The sequence below is a fragment of the Schistocerca cancellata genome, chromosome 7 (genome assembly GCF_023864275.1).
Source record: "Schistocerca cancellata isolate TAMUIC-IGC-003103 chromosome 7, iqSchCanc2.1, whole genome shotgun sequence".
In the NCBI taxonomy this organism is placed as follows: Eukaryota; Metazoa; Arthropoda; class Insecta; order Orthoptera; family Acrididae; genus Schistocerca; species Schistocerca cancellata.
Genome location: NC_064632.1, coordinates 91,195,897 through 91,214,357, shown reverse-complemented (window position 1 = coordinate 91,214,357; position 18,461 = coordinate 91,195,897). Strand labels below are relative to the sequence as shown.

General features: G+C 39.7%; 1 protein-coding gene across 1 annotated transcript in view; it reads left to right on the top strand.

Annotated features, from left to right (window-relative positions):
* Window positions 1-18,461, top strand: part of LOC126092653 (neural-cadherin-like) — a 314,704-nt gene that overhangs the window by 46,164 nt on the left and 250,079 nt on the right. Inside the window, exons 4-5 of the mRNA XM_049908375.1 lie at window positions 1,170-1,356; window positions 11,814-12,047. Of these exons, the coding sequence (XP_049764332.1) occupies window positions 1,170-1,356; window positions 11,814-12,047 (421 nt within the window). The remainder of the gene's footprint in view (window positions 1-1,169; window positions 1,357-11,813; window positions 12,048-18,461) is intronic.

The window sequence follows — 18,461 nt, the reverse complement described above, 5'->3', positions numbered from 1 at the left end:
ATTTGAACCATTTTTTGCTATACTACTCGGTTTCCTAAACAACCTTCGTCGAATACCGTACTGCATGAACCGTGGAATGCATACAGACTGCACAAACTTCGCTGCAGTTAACACGTCCCACCCTCTACATTTCCTTTGGTCTGGCGTTCCGTAGCAGTTTCTTTTCAGTTGTCAAACAGTATATATTTTAATATTTAATCATTAATATAGACGTTAATCTAGAAGATTAGCGTTACATCTACGAATCTTTCCGTCGTGACTTCTTTTCGCCACCTAGCAACCAAAGCAACATTAATTTGTATACGAAGCGGTGTGAAACACAACGATTCAGTAGTTGCGAAAAGAGACCTTAACAATCGTCATCTAATTGAACTCAACAATGAACCAAACACTACTTTGTCAACTATGCTGCTAGCTTGCCTTCCATGTTTTGAAATTGCGTGCAGGCCTGTGTGTGTGTGTGACCAACAGTACAGTGTGTTAACTGTAAGACGGCAGAGTTGTGAGGGGAGTGCGGGGAGAGGAGGAAGCAAGCATTGTCTGGCGAGGGGAGTGGAGCCGTTGGGGGGGGGGGGGGGGGGGGGGGGGGAAATAAGGCACGCCTACCAGTTGCAATGCTGGCACTACAAATTGCGCGTCATGCTTACACGAAAGCAGACGAAAGGCTTGGAAGTAAAACACGCTTTAAATGTTGTTCGTAAACGAAACTGAAACCGTCATGTACATTAAAATCTATATATATATATATAAATGAATGTATGTATATGTGTGTCTACTATGCGCTCACAAACCATTCATCAGATTGCAATGAAACTTTGGTGAGTTGTTCTCCGTAGGCCTACCGGTAGGGGTTGTTGGCGACTCCCGAGATGGGCCAGCAACTGCCTCTTCACTCATTTTGATAATGTTTAGCACAACTGCACAATAAAAACACGCAGAACAGTACAGCGCAAAACAATAACGAAGCAGACGACAATGGCTACCTTGTACAACACATTCAGCTACGTAATGTTGGCAGCAGTCGAAACTGCGTGCCTACCGAAGCCTCCCGACGTTTACCGACTTCTACCGATACAGGACTAGGGAGAGGTCTGCCATCTAAAAGTTTACACACTGTACTGAGTTTCGTAACTGCTGTAGAGGTGAGATTTTATTGTTGCACGTATCAGGCGCTGGACCGCGATCCACCGGATGGGAGATCGCACTGGCGCTTCACGGCTTTCGCTCAGGATGAGGCGGGCCAAGGACTGGTGGGGTATGCCGACGTCCACATCGCCGTCACAGACGTCAACGACAACGCGCCCGTCTTCCCGCAGGCGCTCTACTGGGGCTCCGTGACTGAGAACAGCTCATCCGGTGAGATGTAATCTACAATGCAACAGAGGCGACATTGCCTAAATCGCTATCAGTTTTTTGGTGTAATAAGTGGAAACAGAAGAGCAATGCATTCAGCAAATTAGCTTACTCATTTGTGATTCGCCTTTGACAGTTTTTAATTATAGTAAATTAAGTTCACCACTGCCTTTCTTAAATGCCACCACACCGGTTTTGGGAGACTAAAGTCGATTCACACTAGAAAATGAAACGAGACGGGCGAACGTCTACGTCATGAAATTGCGGAAAGGGAAAAGTGGCGTCACTTATCAACATTGGAAGTTAACCATCCTATTCTTGTCGCTCTCGCACACGTTAAAACACTGTAGTGTATTTTGTGTATTCTTCGTCCTTTATTGGCTGCTTTACAATACCTTGAAAAAAAAAAAAAAAGCTATGCAGTCCGTGAGTAACAACGTAAACTAATGAAAAAATTTTCTCTGAAAACATTTTTTGATAGTGAAAAGGTGAGCTCTATTGAAGGAGAAAAATGCAGTTCTCTAGAAATTATTTGTCATTTAGTTGGGGAACAAAATACAATAGAAATGGTAAAAACGTTCAATGTATTGTCTTTCAATTTCAGTTCGAGCGATTTCAAAACTTCTAGAAAATAAATGTCAATATTTTGGAATGTTTGGATGTCTGTTTTCCTATTCTTTTGCATCTCAGCACCGTATAAAATTTATCATACAACCTTTGTCAGTAACGTAGGTTGTGAATTCTGTTTTTCCTTTAATACACTCAGTACCACTGCTGATTTCTTAATTCTGACAGGTTCTATTATCCGGACATTTTGCATCACGGATGTTGTCTCATAACATCGCTTTAGACCGTTCTTCACTTGGCTAAGAAAAGTGATGTTGCGTGCAGCATGAACGTACATCCATTTGTTTGTGTTGTTCTGTTCTGTTCCGTGGACGTCCACTGTGAATCAACATTTAATCCTCCGTCTTCAGTAGTCTATAATAGTCTCAAAATACTCAGATATCCTGATGCCCAGCCAGTACAATTAGAGACTGGTTACCCATTCTATGCTATGTCGTTGTGATTCCCACAGTGAAAAGCCTGAAAAAGGAAGGTTAACCTTGTAAAATCTTTAATAAAGGACACTGTGAAAGAGGCAGATGGAGTAATTATGGGATAAGGAGATAACATTGGGGACAACGCTTAATTATCGGCTTTTGAAACAAGAGCAGACGCTAAGCCAATGAGGGCATCTGGTGCCAACATTTGGAAGCTATAAGCCCGGTCCACACGCAACGATCTGTCTGCGCAGACATTGGCGCAGATGTCTGTACATGCAAAAGATCGCTGCAAATGTGGTGTGTTCACACGACACAAACCACAATCTACTACTCGCCCGCCATCTGTCGGTGTAGAAAAGAAAAATCCGTGGCTAGCGACTAAGCTCCCCGTAAACGTCAAAAATTTAATTCAGTTATTTTGAAATATGGAAATCGAGGAAGTTCTGTTGTGGTCTGTGTTCGCAATTTGTGTTGCAAAAAACATTCAGACCAACCGCAGGAAACAGAGAAGGCGGTCAAAATGGTGTAGACAATGGTTGCTAAAGAGAAAGCAGTTTTCTCACGTACATTTACTGCGAGAGTTGCAGGGTGAACCTGTTTTGTTTTACATTAACTTGTGTTCCATTTCCTGGCACATTGACACTTCAATTTCATCTTCAGTTGTACTCCTGCTTGGTTTTGGCGTTTCTTGATCACTAAGAAAGCCAAGCAGATCAAAATACCATAACGTTGGCTGGTATACTTGATCTACTCTTACACCAGATCTTCTAGATTTCTGAACTTTGGATAACCTTTTTCGGTAAACAATTCGCTGACAGACTTAATTTACTTAGCTTGCCTTCATGAACTCATCCTTCAGGACAGCGTAAATAGCTTCACATGTGTTGGGTAATATTTTACTCAACGCTTGTTTCGATATTGCAGTTGAAAATTCCAAATCCTTGTAGCTCCTTCCAGTTGCTAGGAATCTTAATGTTACCTCCAGCCGTTCATGAGGAGACATTGCCCTTCTCATACAAATATTTTTTCTCATAATATGAGGGGTTACAAGCTTTAAGAGATAATTATAAGTTTCGACATCCATCCGCAAATAATTTCGCCAGTTCGCAACGAATTTTTTTTATTACCGTTTCTCTGTTTGCCGAGGCGTCAACTGCCCGCAATTTTTCAATTAGAGCATTGTATGCTGCTGTCTTTTTGTCTCGGTCACTATATTCTTTACTTTTAATCTTCCACAAACATGGGTGGTGTCTATATATTTCAATGAATTCACTTACAAACTCTCGAGAACACTGACGAGTATCAGCCATTTTAATGCCCTATGCGCACAAATGCAAACACTAGACTGAGCAAACAGCTGTTTCGTGCCAGATTTGCGGCGATCTCCTGTCCACACGCTCCAACTTGTCTGCGCAGATGTGGTTTGAACCCACAGATTTGAGAGGTTTCGCTCAAACCTCCAACTCCAACTTCCAGGTTTGCACACACCTCAGGTTGGTGCAAATCTTCTGTCCACACGCAACGATCTGTCTGCGCAGATGTGATGTGCGCAGACAGATCGTTGCGTGTGGACGGGCCTATAGTGCCACTGCCGTCTGAGTAGATAGTTTTTGCTTTTCGCGCCGATTTTTCAAGGTTGGTTGTTTACCGGAGACTGTCATACATCAAGAGAAAACTGCGCATTTTACATTACTGACAGGTATTTACTTTGAAAATTACATCTTCTAACACCTCTTTTCTTTCACTGTAATATTTTTACTTTGCATGTATTACTGTACAACGTCAAAACTGTAAAAAGTCATCAGAGTGGCGCAACTTTGGGACAGTCCCAAAGTCAATCCATTTGCTGTAACAAGTACACATAGGGTGACCATACGTCCCAATTAATAAGGATTATTTTCAGACATTTACAAAGTGGTTAAAATATTTTCTGAGTGTCGATTTTATAAACTATCAATTGAAACTGACATTCCGTACGTTGGTACCCCCTGATAATGTACAGCTTCAGCACTATAATTGTTGCGTACTCCTATTTTCTTTGCTTTTGCTTGCCATTGTTGTCAGCACTCAGTATCAGTTTCGTGAAGTGTTAGCACGTCGTGGCGATGCCGAAACGAAAATCAAAGTTTTCGGAAGAGCTTAAGGGAAATTTCCTTGCTTCACTGCTACAGACAATGACTGTTCAGCAAAATGTAACTGTGCTGTATCCGTGTCTCATGGTGGTGCTGCAGATCTCAGGCATCATATGGAATCAGAGAAACACAGGAAGAATCTTCGATCGGCAGGGCCCTCGCAAAAAATGACGAGATATTTTGTAACTTCAAATACACAGGAACAGAAAAACGTAGCTGCAGCAGAAGGAACCCAGTCATTCCATGTTGTTATTAAACACCACCAAAGCTATCGTTCTAATGACTGCAGTGTTCAACTAAACAAAAAAAATTTCCTGTTTCTAAGCTTGCAGAAAAGTGTGAAGCAATTATCAACAATGTTGTAGCTCCGCATTCCCAGAAACAGGTAATAGCTGCTGTAAACAGTGCAAAATACTTTTTAATATCTACTGATGCTAGCAACCATGGGCATCAGAAAATTTTACTTGTGATAGTTCAGTTTTTTTTTTTGTAATTGAGGGTGGACTGTTGACGAAATTGCTTGATCTTGATGAATTGCAGAACGAAAATTCCGAAACAATTTCCAGTTATCTTTCTCATGTTATACAGTCATTCAGTATCATCGCAAAGTGTGTTGCATTTGGTGCAGACAATACTAACTGTAATTTTGGGGCGTTAATGAAGAAAGAGGGTAATAATATTTTCACACATCTGAAAGAAAAATTAAAAAACTCTTAACATTGTTGGCATAGGTTGTCCAGCACATGTTGTTCATAACGCACTTCAAGGTGCTTGTGATGTTTTACCTGTTGACATTGACTGCTTTGTCATGAAGTTGTACAACCATTTTCATATTTTTTCTATTCGTGTTGCAGAACGCACTGAATTCTGTGAATTTGTTGGTGTCACTTACAAAAATTTACTTTCCTTTTCCAAAACAAGGTGGCTTTCATTGTTTCCAGCCATAGAAAGGATCTTTAAAATGTATGAACCTTTGAAATCTTACTTTTTGTCACAGTCTTACTCAAAGGCCCTGCAATCTTAAAGAGTTTTTTCAGTGATCCTATAAATGAATGTTATTTACTTTTTGTACATTCACAAATGAGTGTTTTCCAACAATCCATTCTGAGCATTGAGAAACAGAATAATTCCACATGTGAAGTATCAACAGTCTTAAATAAAGCTTTGATAAGTCTAAATTCAAGGAAACATGAACATTTTGCACCAATAAGTGTAAAAAAAAAAATGCTGAATAACTGTGATGACCAGTCTGTTACGAAATTTGACATAGCAGTATCAATGTTTTATGATGCTTCAGTAGACTATTTATCCTCATGGTTACAGAGAATAGCTGAGTTTTCTGTATTCTCATGGATGATGCTCACAGAACCACCAGAATGGTCAGTAGTTGAAAATACTTTAATGTGGCTAAATGAAAAGGGCATTCTAGTAAATGACAGCCTCTTATTTGATGAAATAGTTCATATACAATCATTTGTAAAACAACAAGTGGAAACAGACAGTGAACAATGGAATCAGTTGATGGCACATGAAAAATGGTGTAGGTTTTTCAGATCTTGCCAGTGAAATGAACAGTTCAGAGAATCGCTTAATATAGCGCAGTACTTCTTTTCACTCCCTGCCCACAATGCAAATGTTGAAAGAGTTTTCAGCTTACTATCATCACAGTGGACAGATGAGAGGAATAGATTTACGGTGAAGAGCTAAGTTAATACAGTTGCACTGACTTCTATTCATACCCATTAGGCAGACCTGAGTTGCTGAATGAAATTTTATCTTCGAAGAAATATGATTGCAGTGTGGAATCCACAAAATCATAAATTCCTTGTGTTCACTAGGAACTTTTTTTGTAGTGATTGTTACTGTATGTATTTCTACATTCTGTGTTACAAATGTTACATTTCTTAATAAGTAAATTTCTGAAAACTTGAAATGTACTTCTTTCCAGTATTTCCATTCTTACACACACACACACACACACACACACACACACACAAATATCAGTGAAGGCTGTATTTGCAGAAGAAGAAGAAATGTTAGCATTAAAAGTGATATTTAATGAGAAATAAAAATCGTCCCACTTTTTGGCCAAGAAAATGTATGAAAGTCCCACTTTTGTCTGAAGAAAATATGGTCACCCTAAGTACACACACTATTTTTTAGGATTACAATTGGTCAGCCATGTCCAGCAATCCAAAACCGCTTTTGTTACATGACCAGGCAAGAATTATACAGAGGCAGGATGTATGAAACCTTGCAAGCAATGAGAATCAAAACTTCGTTGATTCGTCAAGCAATACCAAAATTTTGGAATCGCAAAAACACACTGCAAGATCCAAGAGAAACACTTCAGTGCTGTTGGTAGAGCTCACGTCTTTACCTATGAGGAGCTGCGATGTGTGGCGCACATCGTTGGTGTAACGAATTGTGGATTTCCTGTCAATGTGGTTAGTCTTCAGTGCATTGTCAAGCCCTTCTAGTACTTGGACCACATTGGGAAGAAGGAAGTGAGATTCAAAAATAACCAACCTGGAAAGGATTGGACAGAAGGATTCATGCAAAGACACAAATCAGTGTTGACCCAGAGAACTGTGGAAAAAATTTGATTCTCAAGAGCAGTAATAGATGAAGATGTTGACTGCAAAGAGTGAAGCTAAGTACCTTGAGAGGATACAAAATTGTGCCACCTTATGTCAACTGCAAAGCAGAGAAAATATGGACAACTTGGACTGAAAATGATTTCTCCGGTGCCTGTTGCAATCAAACCAAGTTACGGTGTTTTGGTGGACACCCTTTTGACAACTGGTTCACATCATTAATGTTGCCTATTTTGAAGAGCCGGGAAGAATCAAAGGGTATTATTGGTAACAACCTTTGTTCCCACATTAATTTAAAGGTACTAAAACTGTGCGAGAAAGGCAACATAAAATTCCTAGCACTTTCTCCAAATTCCACACATGTCCTGCAGCCACTGGAATTGGCATACTTATACTGAATGAAAGTTGCCTGGAGAAAAATGCTAAAGATTGGGAGAAGACGGCCACTGGAAATCACTGTACATCTGTAGCCGAGGAACAGTTTCCCACACAGCAGAAGAAAATGTGGTTCATTTGTACAATGGTCCTGGCAGCTTGACTGCTGGATTCCCCAAGGCAGAAATTTATCCTGCTGGCACACAAATGGCCCTCTAATGGTTGCTTTCACAGAGTCTGGACATATCCATTTCTTCCCTCATAGGAGATAGTTTCTTACAACAAATTGCAAAGAAACAGGAGGAAACAATCAAAGGTAATCACCAAACAGTGACAATGAAGAGACTGAAAGCCCCCTCCCCCCAATCCCTTTCCAGAAGAGAATCTCTTGGCAGAGGAACTCGAAGCTGAAGTGCCATTCCAACACCAGCCACTGACATTAGCTCATACACAAGCTCAAAATAATGTACCATGGAAGAAGACACCAAGCAGCAGTAGTCATGGTGGCAACATTGTCTCGTCATTACAAGACAGTGAAAACAGCATAAATGTAAATGATGAATTCAGTTATTTTAGCAGTGACTGCATACCCACAGTGTTGCACCCACAACATGAATGTAGCCTCCAAAGTCTGGCTGTAGGACTGTATGTTCTGGTATATTATGAAGGCGAGCTTCATCAAACACAGATAACTAATATGGGAGACAAAGGTGATATACTAACCACTGCCGTGAGTGAGTTTGGGTGCTTTGGAAATGGACAACTAAACTTGATGAAATTTACTGCTTAAAGGATGTAATAGTACAGCTGATCAGGCCACCCAAACAACTTGCTTTTTGAAGCATAAAAAGTGAGTCTGAGCTTCTGATTTACATTGAACTCTTCAGTTTTTGCAGGAATTTGAGTTTGGGGTGTAAACCTCATTATTATCAAAATTAAACTCACTTTTGTATTGTTGTAAGATGTTTATCTATAAATTTTATGCTGATTAGCCACAATAAATAGTTGTAATAAATGTACCATAGCATACACTATTTTTTTCAGGTATTCATGATTCAATGATTAATGGGTAACAATGTGAAAAACTGATTTGTCTTAGTATTTCAAAGAGAAGATGTGCTTTCTTGATGTTACCTAACATGATGGGGTAAAATAGGGACACTGATTGTTAGCAGTTATAAAAACATCAATGCCCATGAAGTAGAATGACATCCATGTTTGGAAAACAGAAGGTCAACTTTATATGCAAACAAAGTCTTCATGTATTCACTGGGTAAATATAGACAAAAAAAACTGCAAAACATTTCCATAGTTACTCCATTTTACAGTACCCTATTTCAGTTAATATTGTTTATTATTTAGTCACAGGGAAACTTAGTGATCAAATTACTACAATGCAATAGTGACCATTTGCAAATAAATATCACTATTCCACTTGTTAAAGTATGATGAAATTTCAGTTTCAGTTACATGAAACATAAAGCACTGTTTACCTCTGTCTCTGTAGATGTTGTGCAAGGGATAAATCCCATTTAACTTATTGCTGTGTTATTGAAGGGAGGTACAACTTACTCCCTGTGCACCAGTCTTTTTCATGCAAGAACCTATGCTATGTAGAAATTCCTTCCTCTAGTCTCTTCATACCCTTCTAGAAACACTAAAGAGCAATTGCACACAGTGTAGCCTATGTGCTGCTACAATGGTCGAGATATTGACGAAAGGTCAGCTGTTAGACCTCTCAGGATTTGTGCATTTTCAACAAACTTAATACTGACAATTATGTGGTCTGGATTCAAATAGTGTGGCACTATCTTTTTTCTTTTCTCTTCTCATATATGTGCTTGAACTACGACTAAGGTCTAGAATAGGGATGGTACAGCCAGGGCTCTTTCCCTTTATAATACATATGACATTGAAAACATATCAGTTTCATAAAGCCAATGAGAGGAAATTTATTTTCAGTGCTGAAATTGAAACCATTGGAAATTCCTTACAGAATAGTTGTGAGTATGTTGTACATTTATATTTTAAGAATCACTGTATAATGCTTGGCAGAGGCCAATTTGTTATTGTACAATATTAGGTATTATTCCCATTTCATTCATAGATGCAATCTGAGAAGAATGGCATCTGATACATCTCTGTGAAAGCTGTTATTAGCCTATTTCCATCCTCACAATCGCTGTGGGACTGATTAATAAGAGACCAAAGAATATTCAGAGTTTCTACACTGAAATGTAATATTTGGAGTTTTCTAATCAGGTTGTTGTGAAATATTTCTTACAGTATAAGCATTTCTATTACATAATTTTTACCAATCAAACAAGTCTTTTTTTTTCCTTTTCACACTTCTTGGCATACACTCTTCATTTGTTAGTGCAATTTGATATGAATCCCATGCAATTAATCAATACTGGGATATGAGATGTGCAAGTGTTCTGCATGCTGTTTCTTGTGTAAACTACATGCAGTTTCCCAGTATTCCACCAATGAATGGAAGCCTACCATTTGCTTTATCTACAACTAAGCAAATGTTATCATTCCAATTCATCAATTCATATCTGTACACACTGTTGCTCCAAAGTGATTGTATGGCACAACAATCTAGTTGTGGTTTATTAATGCTGCTGTCAAAAATACATTATATATTTATGTTTTTTTTTTTTTAATTCTACAGTTTTACTTTTTACCACTCTTTACACCTTATTGCTATGCTGTCAAGATCTAACTGGAATTTACTGCAGTATTAGCCAGGTCAAATATCCTCAGAGACAATGACTTTATCTGTGAAAAGTATGAGATAGCAATTACTACCGTCAGCTACCTCATTTGTGTGTAACATGTTCAGTACTAGTTCTGTTACACTTCCTAGGCACATAAGGCAGTGCAGGAAATTTTCCACACAGGATGACATGTTATATCCTGGCTGACAAGAAATTTTCAATCTAGTCACAACTTCATTGGAATATATTTTCTTTGGTGGCCATTGATGAATCAGAAGTTTAGAAACAATTTGCTTATCTATATCCATGGCAAAAAATTTCATGTAAGAAGAGGGCAAGTTAAGTTTTGTGTGATCATGCTGATTTATGTCAAGAAGACTATTTTATTTCTGACAGTTTGTTAGAAGTATGTCATATTATTCTACTACAAATGCTCGCAGTTGTGCCTTGAGAATGGCAGGGTGCGCTCCTGTCGAAATTTCAGCAGTGGTCTACAAAGTCACCCGGGAGCAAACCCGCAAGTTATTTGAACATGTTAGTGTCAACTACCATTTGTGAAGTTGAAGTGCTAATTACTACTTATGAAGTTGTTATTTCAATTGAGTCATTAGAAATTGATAAATCATTGTATAATAGGAACCAACAGGCAGTGCAGTTTTTAATACACTGACTCCATATTGGGGAAGATGGAATTTGCTGTTCCCAGCCATCCTGATTTAGGTTTTTCTGTGGTTTTCCTAAATTCCTTTAGGCAGCTATCAGCATGGTTCCTTAAGCAGGGCCACAGCCAGCCACCTGTTCTACCCTCATAAAACTTATATATTGTGTGTGTGTGTGTGTGTGTGTGTGTGTGTGTGTGTGTGTGTGTGTGTGTGTGTATTTGAGCTATGTGTTATGGTGCCAAGTACTATATCATTGTGAGAAGATCCATGGATGAATTAATAAATAAATAAATTGTTATCGCTACAGCTTTGGTATTTTTTCAGTACCTTTTGGAATGAAGTTTATGGTGACCAAAAAAGCTGGAGTGTAGCCCAAGCTCTAGCTTCACTAGAAGATGATACTTTGGTTGATGTAATGTCAGGAGAAGCTCACCTACAGTTTCCTGAACAGTTTAAGTTGTAAATCAGAAGACAGTCGATGATCTCAAGTAACATATATCTCATATAGCTTCACATTGTAATTCCAATTGTATATCATGTACTAGAAAATTATATTTATTGATATGGTGAATATCTTGTGGAGATTTGGTACTCCACACACTTTGTGCATTTCATTTTGTGCTTTCCATGGTTTAATTCACTTTATGATGCACTACAATTACTTCATCTATTTATATGGAACAACATTTGCATGGTGCTCTCTCATAGAGTGCTTACAATCAGCCAGTAAGGGATGTTCTTTTGTTCTTGTCACACCTCACGGTGATCACTAGCAATGTTACTCCACAAAACACACAAAAGAAATGGCTGTGCCCATGTTCTAGACTCTAAGCTTTAAGGCTTCTCCATATCAGTCTTCACTATCTCTTCGTAAACTTTGTGAACAATTAATGTAGGACTAATACCATATTATTTTGGTGCACAGGGGAGATAGTAGCCAACTTGACAGCTACTGATAATGATGATCCAGATGAAGGAACTAATGCAAAGATAACATACACTATTGAGAAGAATGTCATTGAAGAAGACAGTGGAAAACCAATATTTGAAATTGATCCTGACACTGGTTTCATCAGGACAGCCATATGCTGCCTTGATCGTGAACGCACTGCTGAGTACTCGATTCAGGTTGTAGCTGTGGATGGTGGAGGACTGAAAGGTAAGGGTCCCTCTCATTCCTTCCCCCGCCTTCCACTAACTGCTCTTGTCCATCTTTTTTTTCATACCCTGCCCTAAGAGTAACAACCCAATGACATTCACTCTCCTTTACCCCTGTCTTCTCCCACCTTTTTCCTTCACGTCTTTTAGCAGCATTGTTATAAGTCTTTTGCACTTATTCCCTCCTAGTACATATCTGCTCGTATGTCAGTTCATAAAAATTGAAGCACGTAATGTTAAAATAATTTGGGAAATCAGCCTATGAGTACTGAAGTGTATTTACATATGTAATCAACTAGCATAACTAAATTTTAGAAGCCACTTATTGAAATAGTTTATTGTTCACCATTTCATGCCAGACAGAGTCACAGGCTGCCCAGTAAATAAAATGTGCAGACAGTTAATTTAAATTAACTCTCATTATATGGAGATATAATCCACCATAACATGTGGCAAAAGGATGAATAAAAGCAGCTTGTTACAATTATTTGTATATTTCAATTTATAGTACAAAGTCTGACTCAGTGGGAAAGTGCCAGACTATAAATTCAAAAGTCTGGTGTTTGAACCCTGATCAGGCCTACGGTTTTTTGTCGCTTACTGCTTTTTCCACTGCCATCAATGACTTGTTATTATCAAAAATATTAAGTGCAATTTCCACACTAAACCGTGGGTCTCCCTCCCTATAACTAGATGGGCATCCGTTCAAAGGCAAGGAAATTCCACATACAGTAGGATCACACATAGCAAAGCACTGTTGTTGTCAAATCAACATTTGGCTTTATCACAGCTTTACATTAACCCTTTAACTGCTGTGGATGAAGTAATTTGCCATGCTCCACTGCTATCCAAGTGCTGAGGATGTGTTTAAATGTGGGTCCTGGGTTTTCCCTAAGCACTATTTACGTGTTTATGCATCCCTTTCTGCCAACCTCTCACTGCTGCAAATGAGTTACTACCATATCTTGGTTAATAAAAAAGTTTTGTGTATTTATCATGGTCATGAAACAGATGTGCCCCTTCGTATGCTATCATTTGCAAAAAACATAATTTTGATACCTTGAACCATTTATGAAATATGATGATTGTTTCTGACCAACTGATTCCCAGGGTGCAGGGATGCAAACAGACACATCACAATCTGACAATACCACCACTTGCAAAGTAGGTTAGAAATCAGATTAATAATGTTGCTCACGCAGCATATGTTCACTTTATTGGGCAACAACAAAGTTATTGACTGTGGATGGTATTATCAGAATGGAAATAATGAAGTCACTGTAAAAAAGTCATTAATTTTGGTACTTATCTTGAATGGATTCCCACATAGATTCCGTCGAAGTTGTTACGGCTCACCTTGTTGATTGTAGGGTGATTCCTCTTCGACTGCTAGAAGGTCCAGATCTGTATTTTAGCAATATTTGAAGACCTAACAAATGCGTTTTTCAGGAAATTCTTAATGATCAAACAATCCCAAATCAGAATAATGGTATGGTAGAAATAATTTTTGACTTGGTGTTCACGATCCACAATTTTATTAAACTTCTTGTAAATTCACATATACTTCTTCTTAATTGTCACATCATCAAGAAAACAGTTTTGTATCAATCTTCATACATTTAATTTCCACTTTAACCAAACACAAGACTTGACTGTTCTTTTACTAAGCAAAATAACAACTCAACTTCTGCAAAGTGAAACAAAGACTGTTCTGTGCACATTCGCGCCAAAACGATTACAAGTAAGTCAAAGATTATGACAGTCTCACAGAAATGAATACACACAAGAACCATATCACTGTAATATATCGATACATCGGAGTACCTATACATTAATAAAACCAAATGTGAATATTGTCACAAAAATATGTCTGTCACTTCAGAGAAAAGTAGTACAATATTACTGGTATCGAGAACTGGGGTTGGAGTGCCATAATGGTCACGTAAATAAAGAACCATTACAACATGCAACCATCTCTCAAATATAAAAAAATCAGTAACTGAAGAATGAAATGAGATATTGTTCTGCTCTCAGCTTTAAATAAAATTTATATATATTTTAATCACATTTTGTTCAACCATACACAGCATTTACGCAATGCATTTTTATCTCTTCAAACTCTTGAAAACTTCATGCTATGTTTAATTAATTTGGTGCAGCATAGTAACTATGAAGAATAATTGTTGAGAAAGATATCAGATTGTTAGAAGTGCAAAAATAAGATGCTTCCTCCAAATATTTTTCTTCGTATTTGTTGATAAGTGTTTCATAGCACCTACCAAGTCCACATTAACAGAATTGGGCACACCGTGCATGACTCTCTGTCAAGTATAAAAAATCAATAACTCAATAACAAAATGATATATTGTTCCACTCTCAATTTTAAATAAAATTTTGATATCTTATCTACATTTTGCTCACAACAATGTATAAGCAAAAATCAACCATACACTAAGTTTACGTGGTGTGTTTTTACCTCTAAAAAATCTATAAAATCTCATGCTATGTATTACTTAATTTGATGCCACACAACATCTGTGATGAATAACAGAAAGAAGTTTACTCCTTTTTTGAGCAAAGATCTCAGCTGTAATATGTGCAAAAATAAAATTTTTCACCAAATAGTTTTCTTAAGTCCGCAGCTCGTGGTCTCGCGTTCGCGTTCTCGCTTCCTGAGCATGGGGTCTCAAGAGATGACAGGATGTTTGTGTTGTCCTCATCATTTCATCATCATTCATGAAAGTGGCGAGATTGGATTGAGCAAAGGTTGGAAATTTGTACGGGCACTGATAACCACACAGTTGAGCACCCCACAAACCAAACATCATCAGTTCTTTTAAAACTGGCTGATTAGTAGTTCATAGCACCCACCAAGTCCACATTGACAGAACTGGGCACACCATGCATGACCATCTGTTAAATATAAAAAATCAATAACTTAAGGACGAAATGATACATTGTTCTACTCTCAATTTTAAATAAAATTTTGATACCTTATCTACATTTTGTCCATAGCAATGTATGAGCTAAAATCAACCATATGTGAAGTTTTTGCAGTGTGTTTATCCCTGTGCAAAATCTATAGAATACCGTGCTATGTGTTACTTACTTTGATGCATCAAAGCAACTATTTACGAATAACAGAAAGAAAATCAGTCCTTTATTGAGTTAAGATGTGCAGAAATCAAATTTTTTCACTAAATAGTTTTCTTAAATTTGGTTGTGAGTATTCGATAAGAAACGGAGCCCTGGCTCTCAGCGCAGATAGGAGCGTTTGGTGAATGAGGAGCAGGGGTGAAATTTCTAATGAACGTCATTGGAAGTAAGAGAGTTGGTGTGGAATGGAGGCTAAAGTAGACTGAATGCATGATAGGGAGAGGATATGTTGAAGGATGGTTTCCTATGTTGGAATTCAGGACAATTAATGCTTTGAGAAAGGTTCCAGATGGCCCAATTGATATAGCAGACACTCACATCTCTTTAGTCATGTTGTAGAATGTCCTTAGCTGGTGACTGCTAGATATGCCCAACACAGATTGTTCATCTGTGTCCACTCATATGCTCTGTTGGTTTGGTGGTGGTCATTAATGAATGAATCAGTGGGTCAATTCATAAGTAGAAAGTTATGCACAGCCAGAGACAAACTGCCTTGATATCCATTAAACACTTCCTGATCAGGTTCTACAGCACGACTCAGGAGATGTGGTGGTATAGTATATATTTTTGGATCCTCTGTCCATCACCAGTTTCTCTGAATTCTGGTGGTAGGAGACTCCTGTCTACATTATCCTCCAGTTTGGCCACACTCAGCCTAAATTACTCTCCCTTGCACATCCCCTTCTTATCACTCCGACATTTCATAAATGTCATACTGACTAAACGTGGAAACTGGAAATCTGTTAGCAGCACAGTACTCATTTTAAATAGGCTCCATTCTTATACTATGTACATAACTACAATCCTTAGGCAGTTATTAAAGTATGTAAATGTTAAGCAAGTGCAGTTGATAGAGAGCACTTGAGCATAGTCACTTTTACATTGATTCAATAAACTAGTCATTTTTAGTATCATAAGCACAGAGTTTAGCAGATACAATTGACATATACCACAATAATATTAACTTGAACACACAAACTGTTACCTAACTTTGGCTGAGAAGTACATAGGTGCGAAGCCAGGTGTATCAAAGCTAACAAGTTACGCAGGCAAAATGTGTAGTGGCTCGCCGTCTATGAAAATGAACAATGTTGCTAGGTCATCTCCTCGGGATCAAATGGGCAGAATCTGGAGCGGTGCTCATGGAGCTGCACAGTGCCGGCTACAGGGCGCTGTCATCGGTGTCGGTGTTGTAGTGCCAACCTAAGAACTTTTACCTACAGCATGGCATTGTAGCTATCGATACCACATCCCTCCCCCCTGAAACGGCGCACCGTCGTTGAGTAGGGGTTCCGACGGCGGGTGGAGGGACCCAGGGGCGGCGCAACTGAGGGGGCGGACAGCGGAACTGCTGGGGCGTGCTGCCCACCCACGACCCCAAATTCCTCATGAGGGGAGAGGAAAATGCCCCATGAGAAACCTGCCTAGGCCACGCACTGCCACTGGGTATGCTCAGATGAGGAGGCGGAACAACAACCTCCATGGGCGACAGCGGAGGTGGCATGATGGCAGCCTCAGCGTCTATCAGTTCCGGCACCGCAGAGGAATATGACAGCGGCGGCCGGAGGTGGGGCCGTGGCGGCAGCGAGAGGCGCCCCTCTGGTGCAGGAGACTGGACCAGTAGTGGCGGCGATGGCAGGAGCGCCCGCAGTGGAGGCGTGAGTGGCGGAGGTGCCGTTGGTGGAGTCGTGGGCTGAGGTGGTAGAAGCCACGAAGCCTCCAATTCTGCTGGAAAACAACCAACGGCAGAAAACCGAGGACGACACAAATGGACCTGGTTCTGGTGTCGCTTGACAGTGCCAGAGGGACCAAAAATGACAAATAAGGCGTGGTCAAGCTGGAGAAGAATGCACCCCTGCTCTCAGCGCAGCTTACCGGAGAAAACATTATAGAACACCAAATCCTGCAGTGCCAAGCTAGAACGAGGCGAAGCAGCGGGAGCTCGCCATGGCCGTGGCGGGTGCAATAGCTGCTGGAGTGACCGCTGAGTGTCGCCATGTAGCAATTCCACTGAGGAACAGGTGCAGCACGGCTGGGAGCGATATGAAGCAAGGAAAGTCCATAGCGCGTGCTTGCGAGAGTGCGTGGCGCAACTTGCTCATCTGTGACTTAAATGCACACATAAAGCGTTCAGCCTCGCCGTTGGACTGGGAGTGGAACGGGGCTGAAGTCAGATGGCGAATGCCATTAGCAGCCCAGAATGCTTCAAACTCGGAGGTCACAAAGTGGGGACCATTGTCGGAGACAGTAACTTCAGGAAGGCCCTCAATGCAAAAAATAGATGTCAAAGCCCGAATAGTACTGGCAGATGTAGTAGAAGACATAGTTACAACAAAAGGAAAGTTGCTGTATGCATCAATAACTATCAAACAGTGGGTGTCCCAGAAATGACCCGCAAAATTAATATGAACGTGCTGTCAAGGTGCAGTAGGAGTAGGCCACGCAAAGAAGCGCTGGCAGGTAGCAGATTGATGCTCCGCGCAAGAGCGACAATTAGCAAGCAAATTCTCAATTTGTTTATCAGTGCCGACCCAAGTGCAGTGATGACGCAATAATTGCTTCATGTGGACTATACCCCAATGACCAGTGTGCAGCAATCAGAGGATTTCCAATTGCAACGAACGAGGTACAACCACACGAGACTGATCATTGTCAGTTCACAACAAGATAACACCATGGTGTACAGACAAGTGGCGACATTGCGCAAAGTAACGTTGAACAAGTGGATCACGAATCTGTGTAGCAGATGGAGGCCATTGAGTACAAATATACTGTAAAAGAATCTGCAAATAAGCATCTGTGGCTGTCGCAGAAGCAATGTTATGAAAATCCACCCGAAAACCATCAGCTAATTCTTTATCTTGCGAATCAATAAACATGCAGGACAATTTGGAAGAATTGAACACTTCGTCAGGACCAATAGGCAGACGAGACAAAGCATCAGCATTGCCGTGATGGGCAGTAGACCAAAACAAAATTTTGTAATTGTAGTTAAACAAAAACAAAGACCAACATTGCAACTTTTGTGCGGTACGGGCTGGAACTGGCTTTGACGGGTGAAACGACAATGTCAAAGGCTTATGGTTGGTGACCAAATACAACTTGCGACCGTACAAAAAATCATGAAACTTTGTCACTCCATATATGATAGTTAAAGCTTCTTTCTCGATTTGATAATAGTTTTGCTGGGCAGAATTGAGTAACTTAGACGCAAAAGCGATTGGGCAATTGACAGAATTAATGTGGTGCGACAGAACTG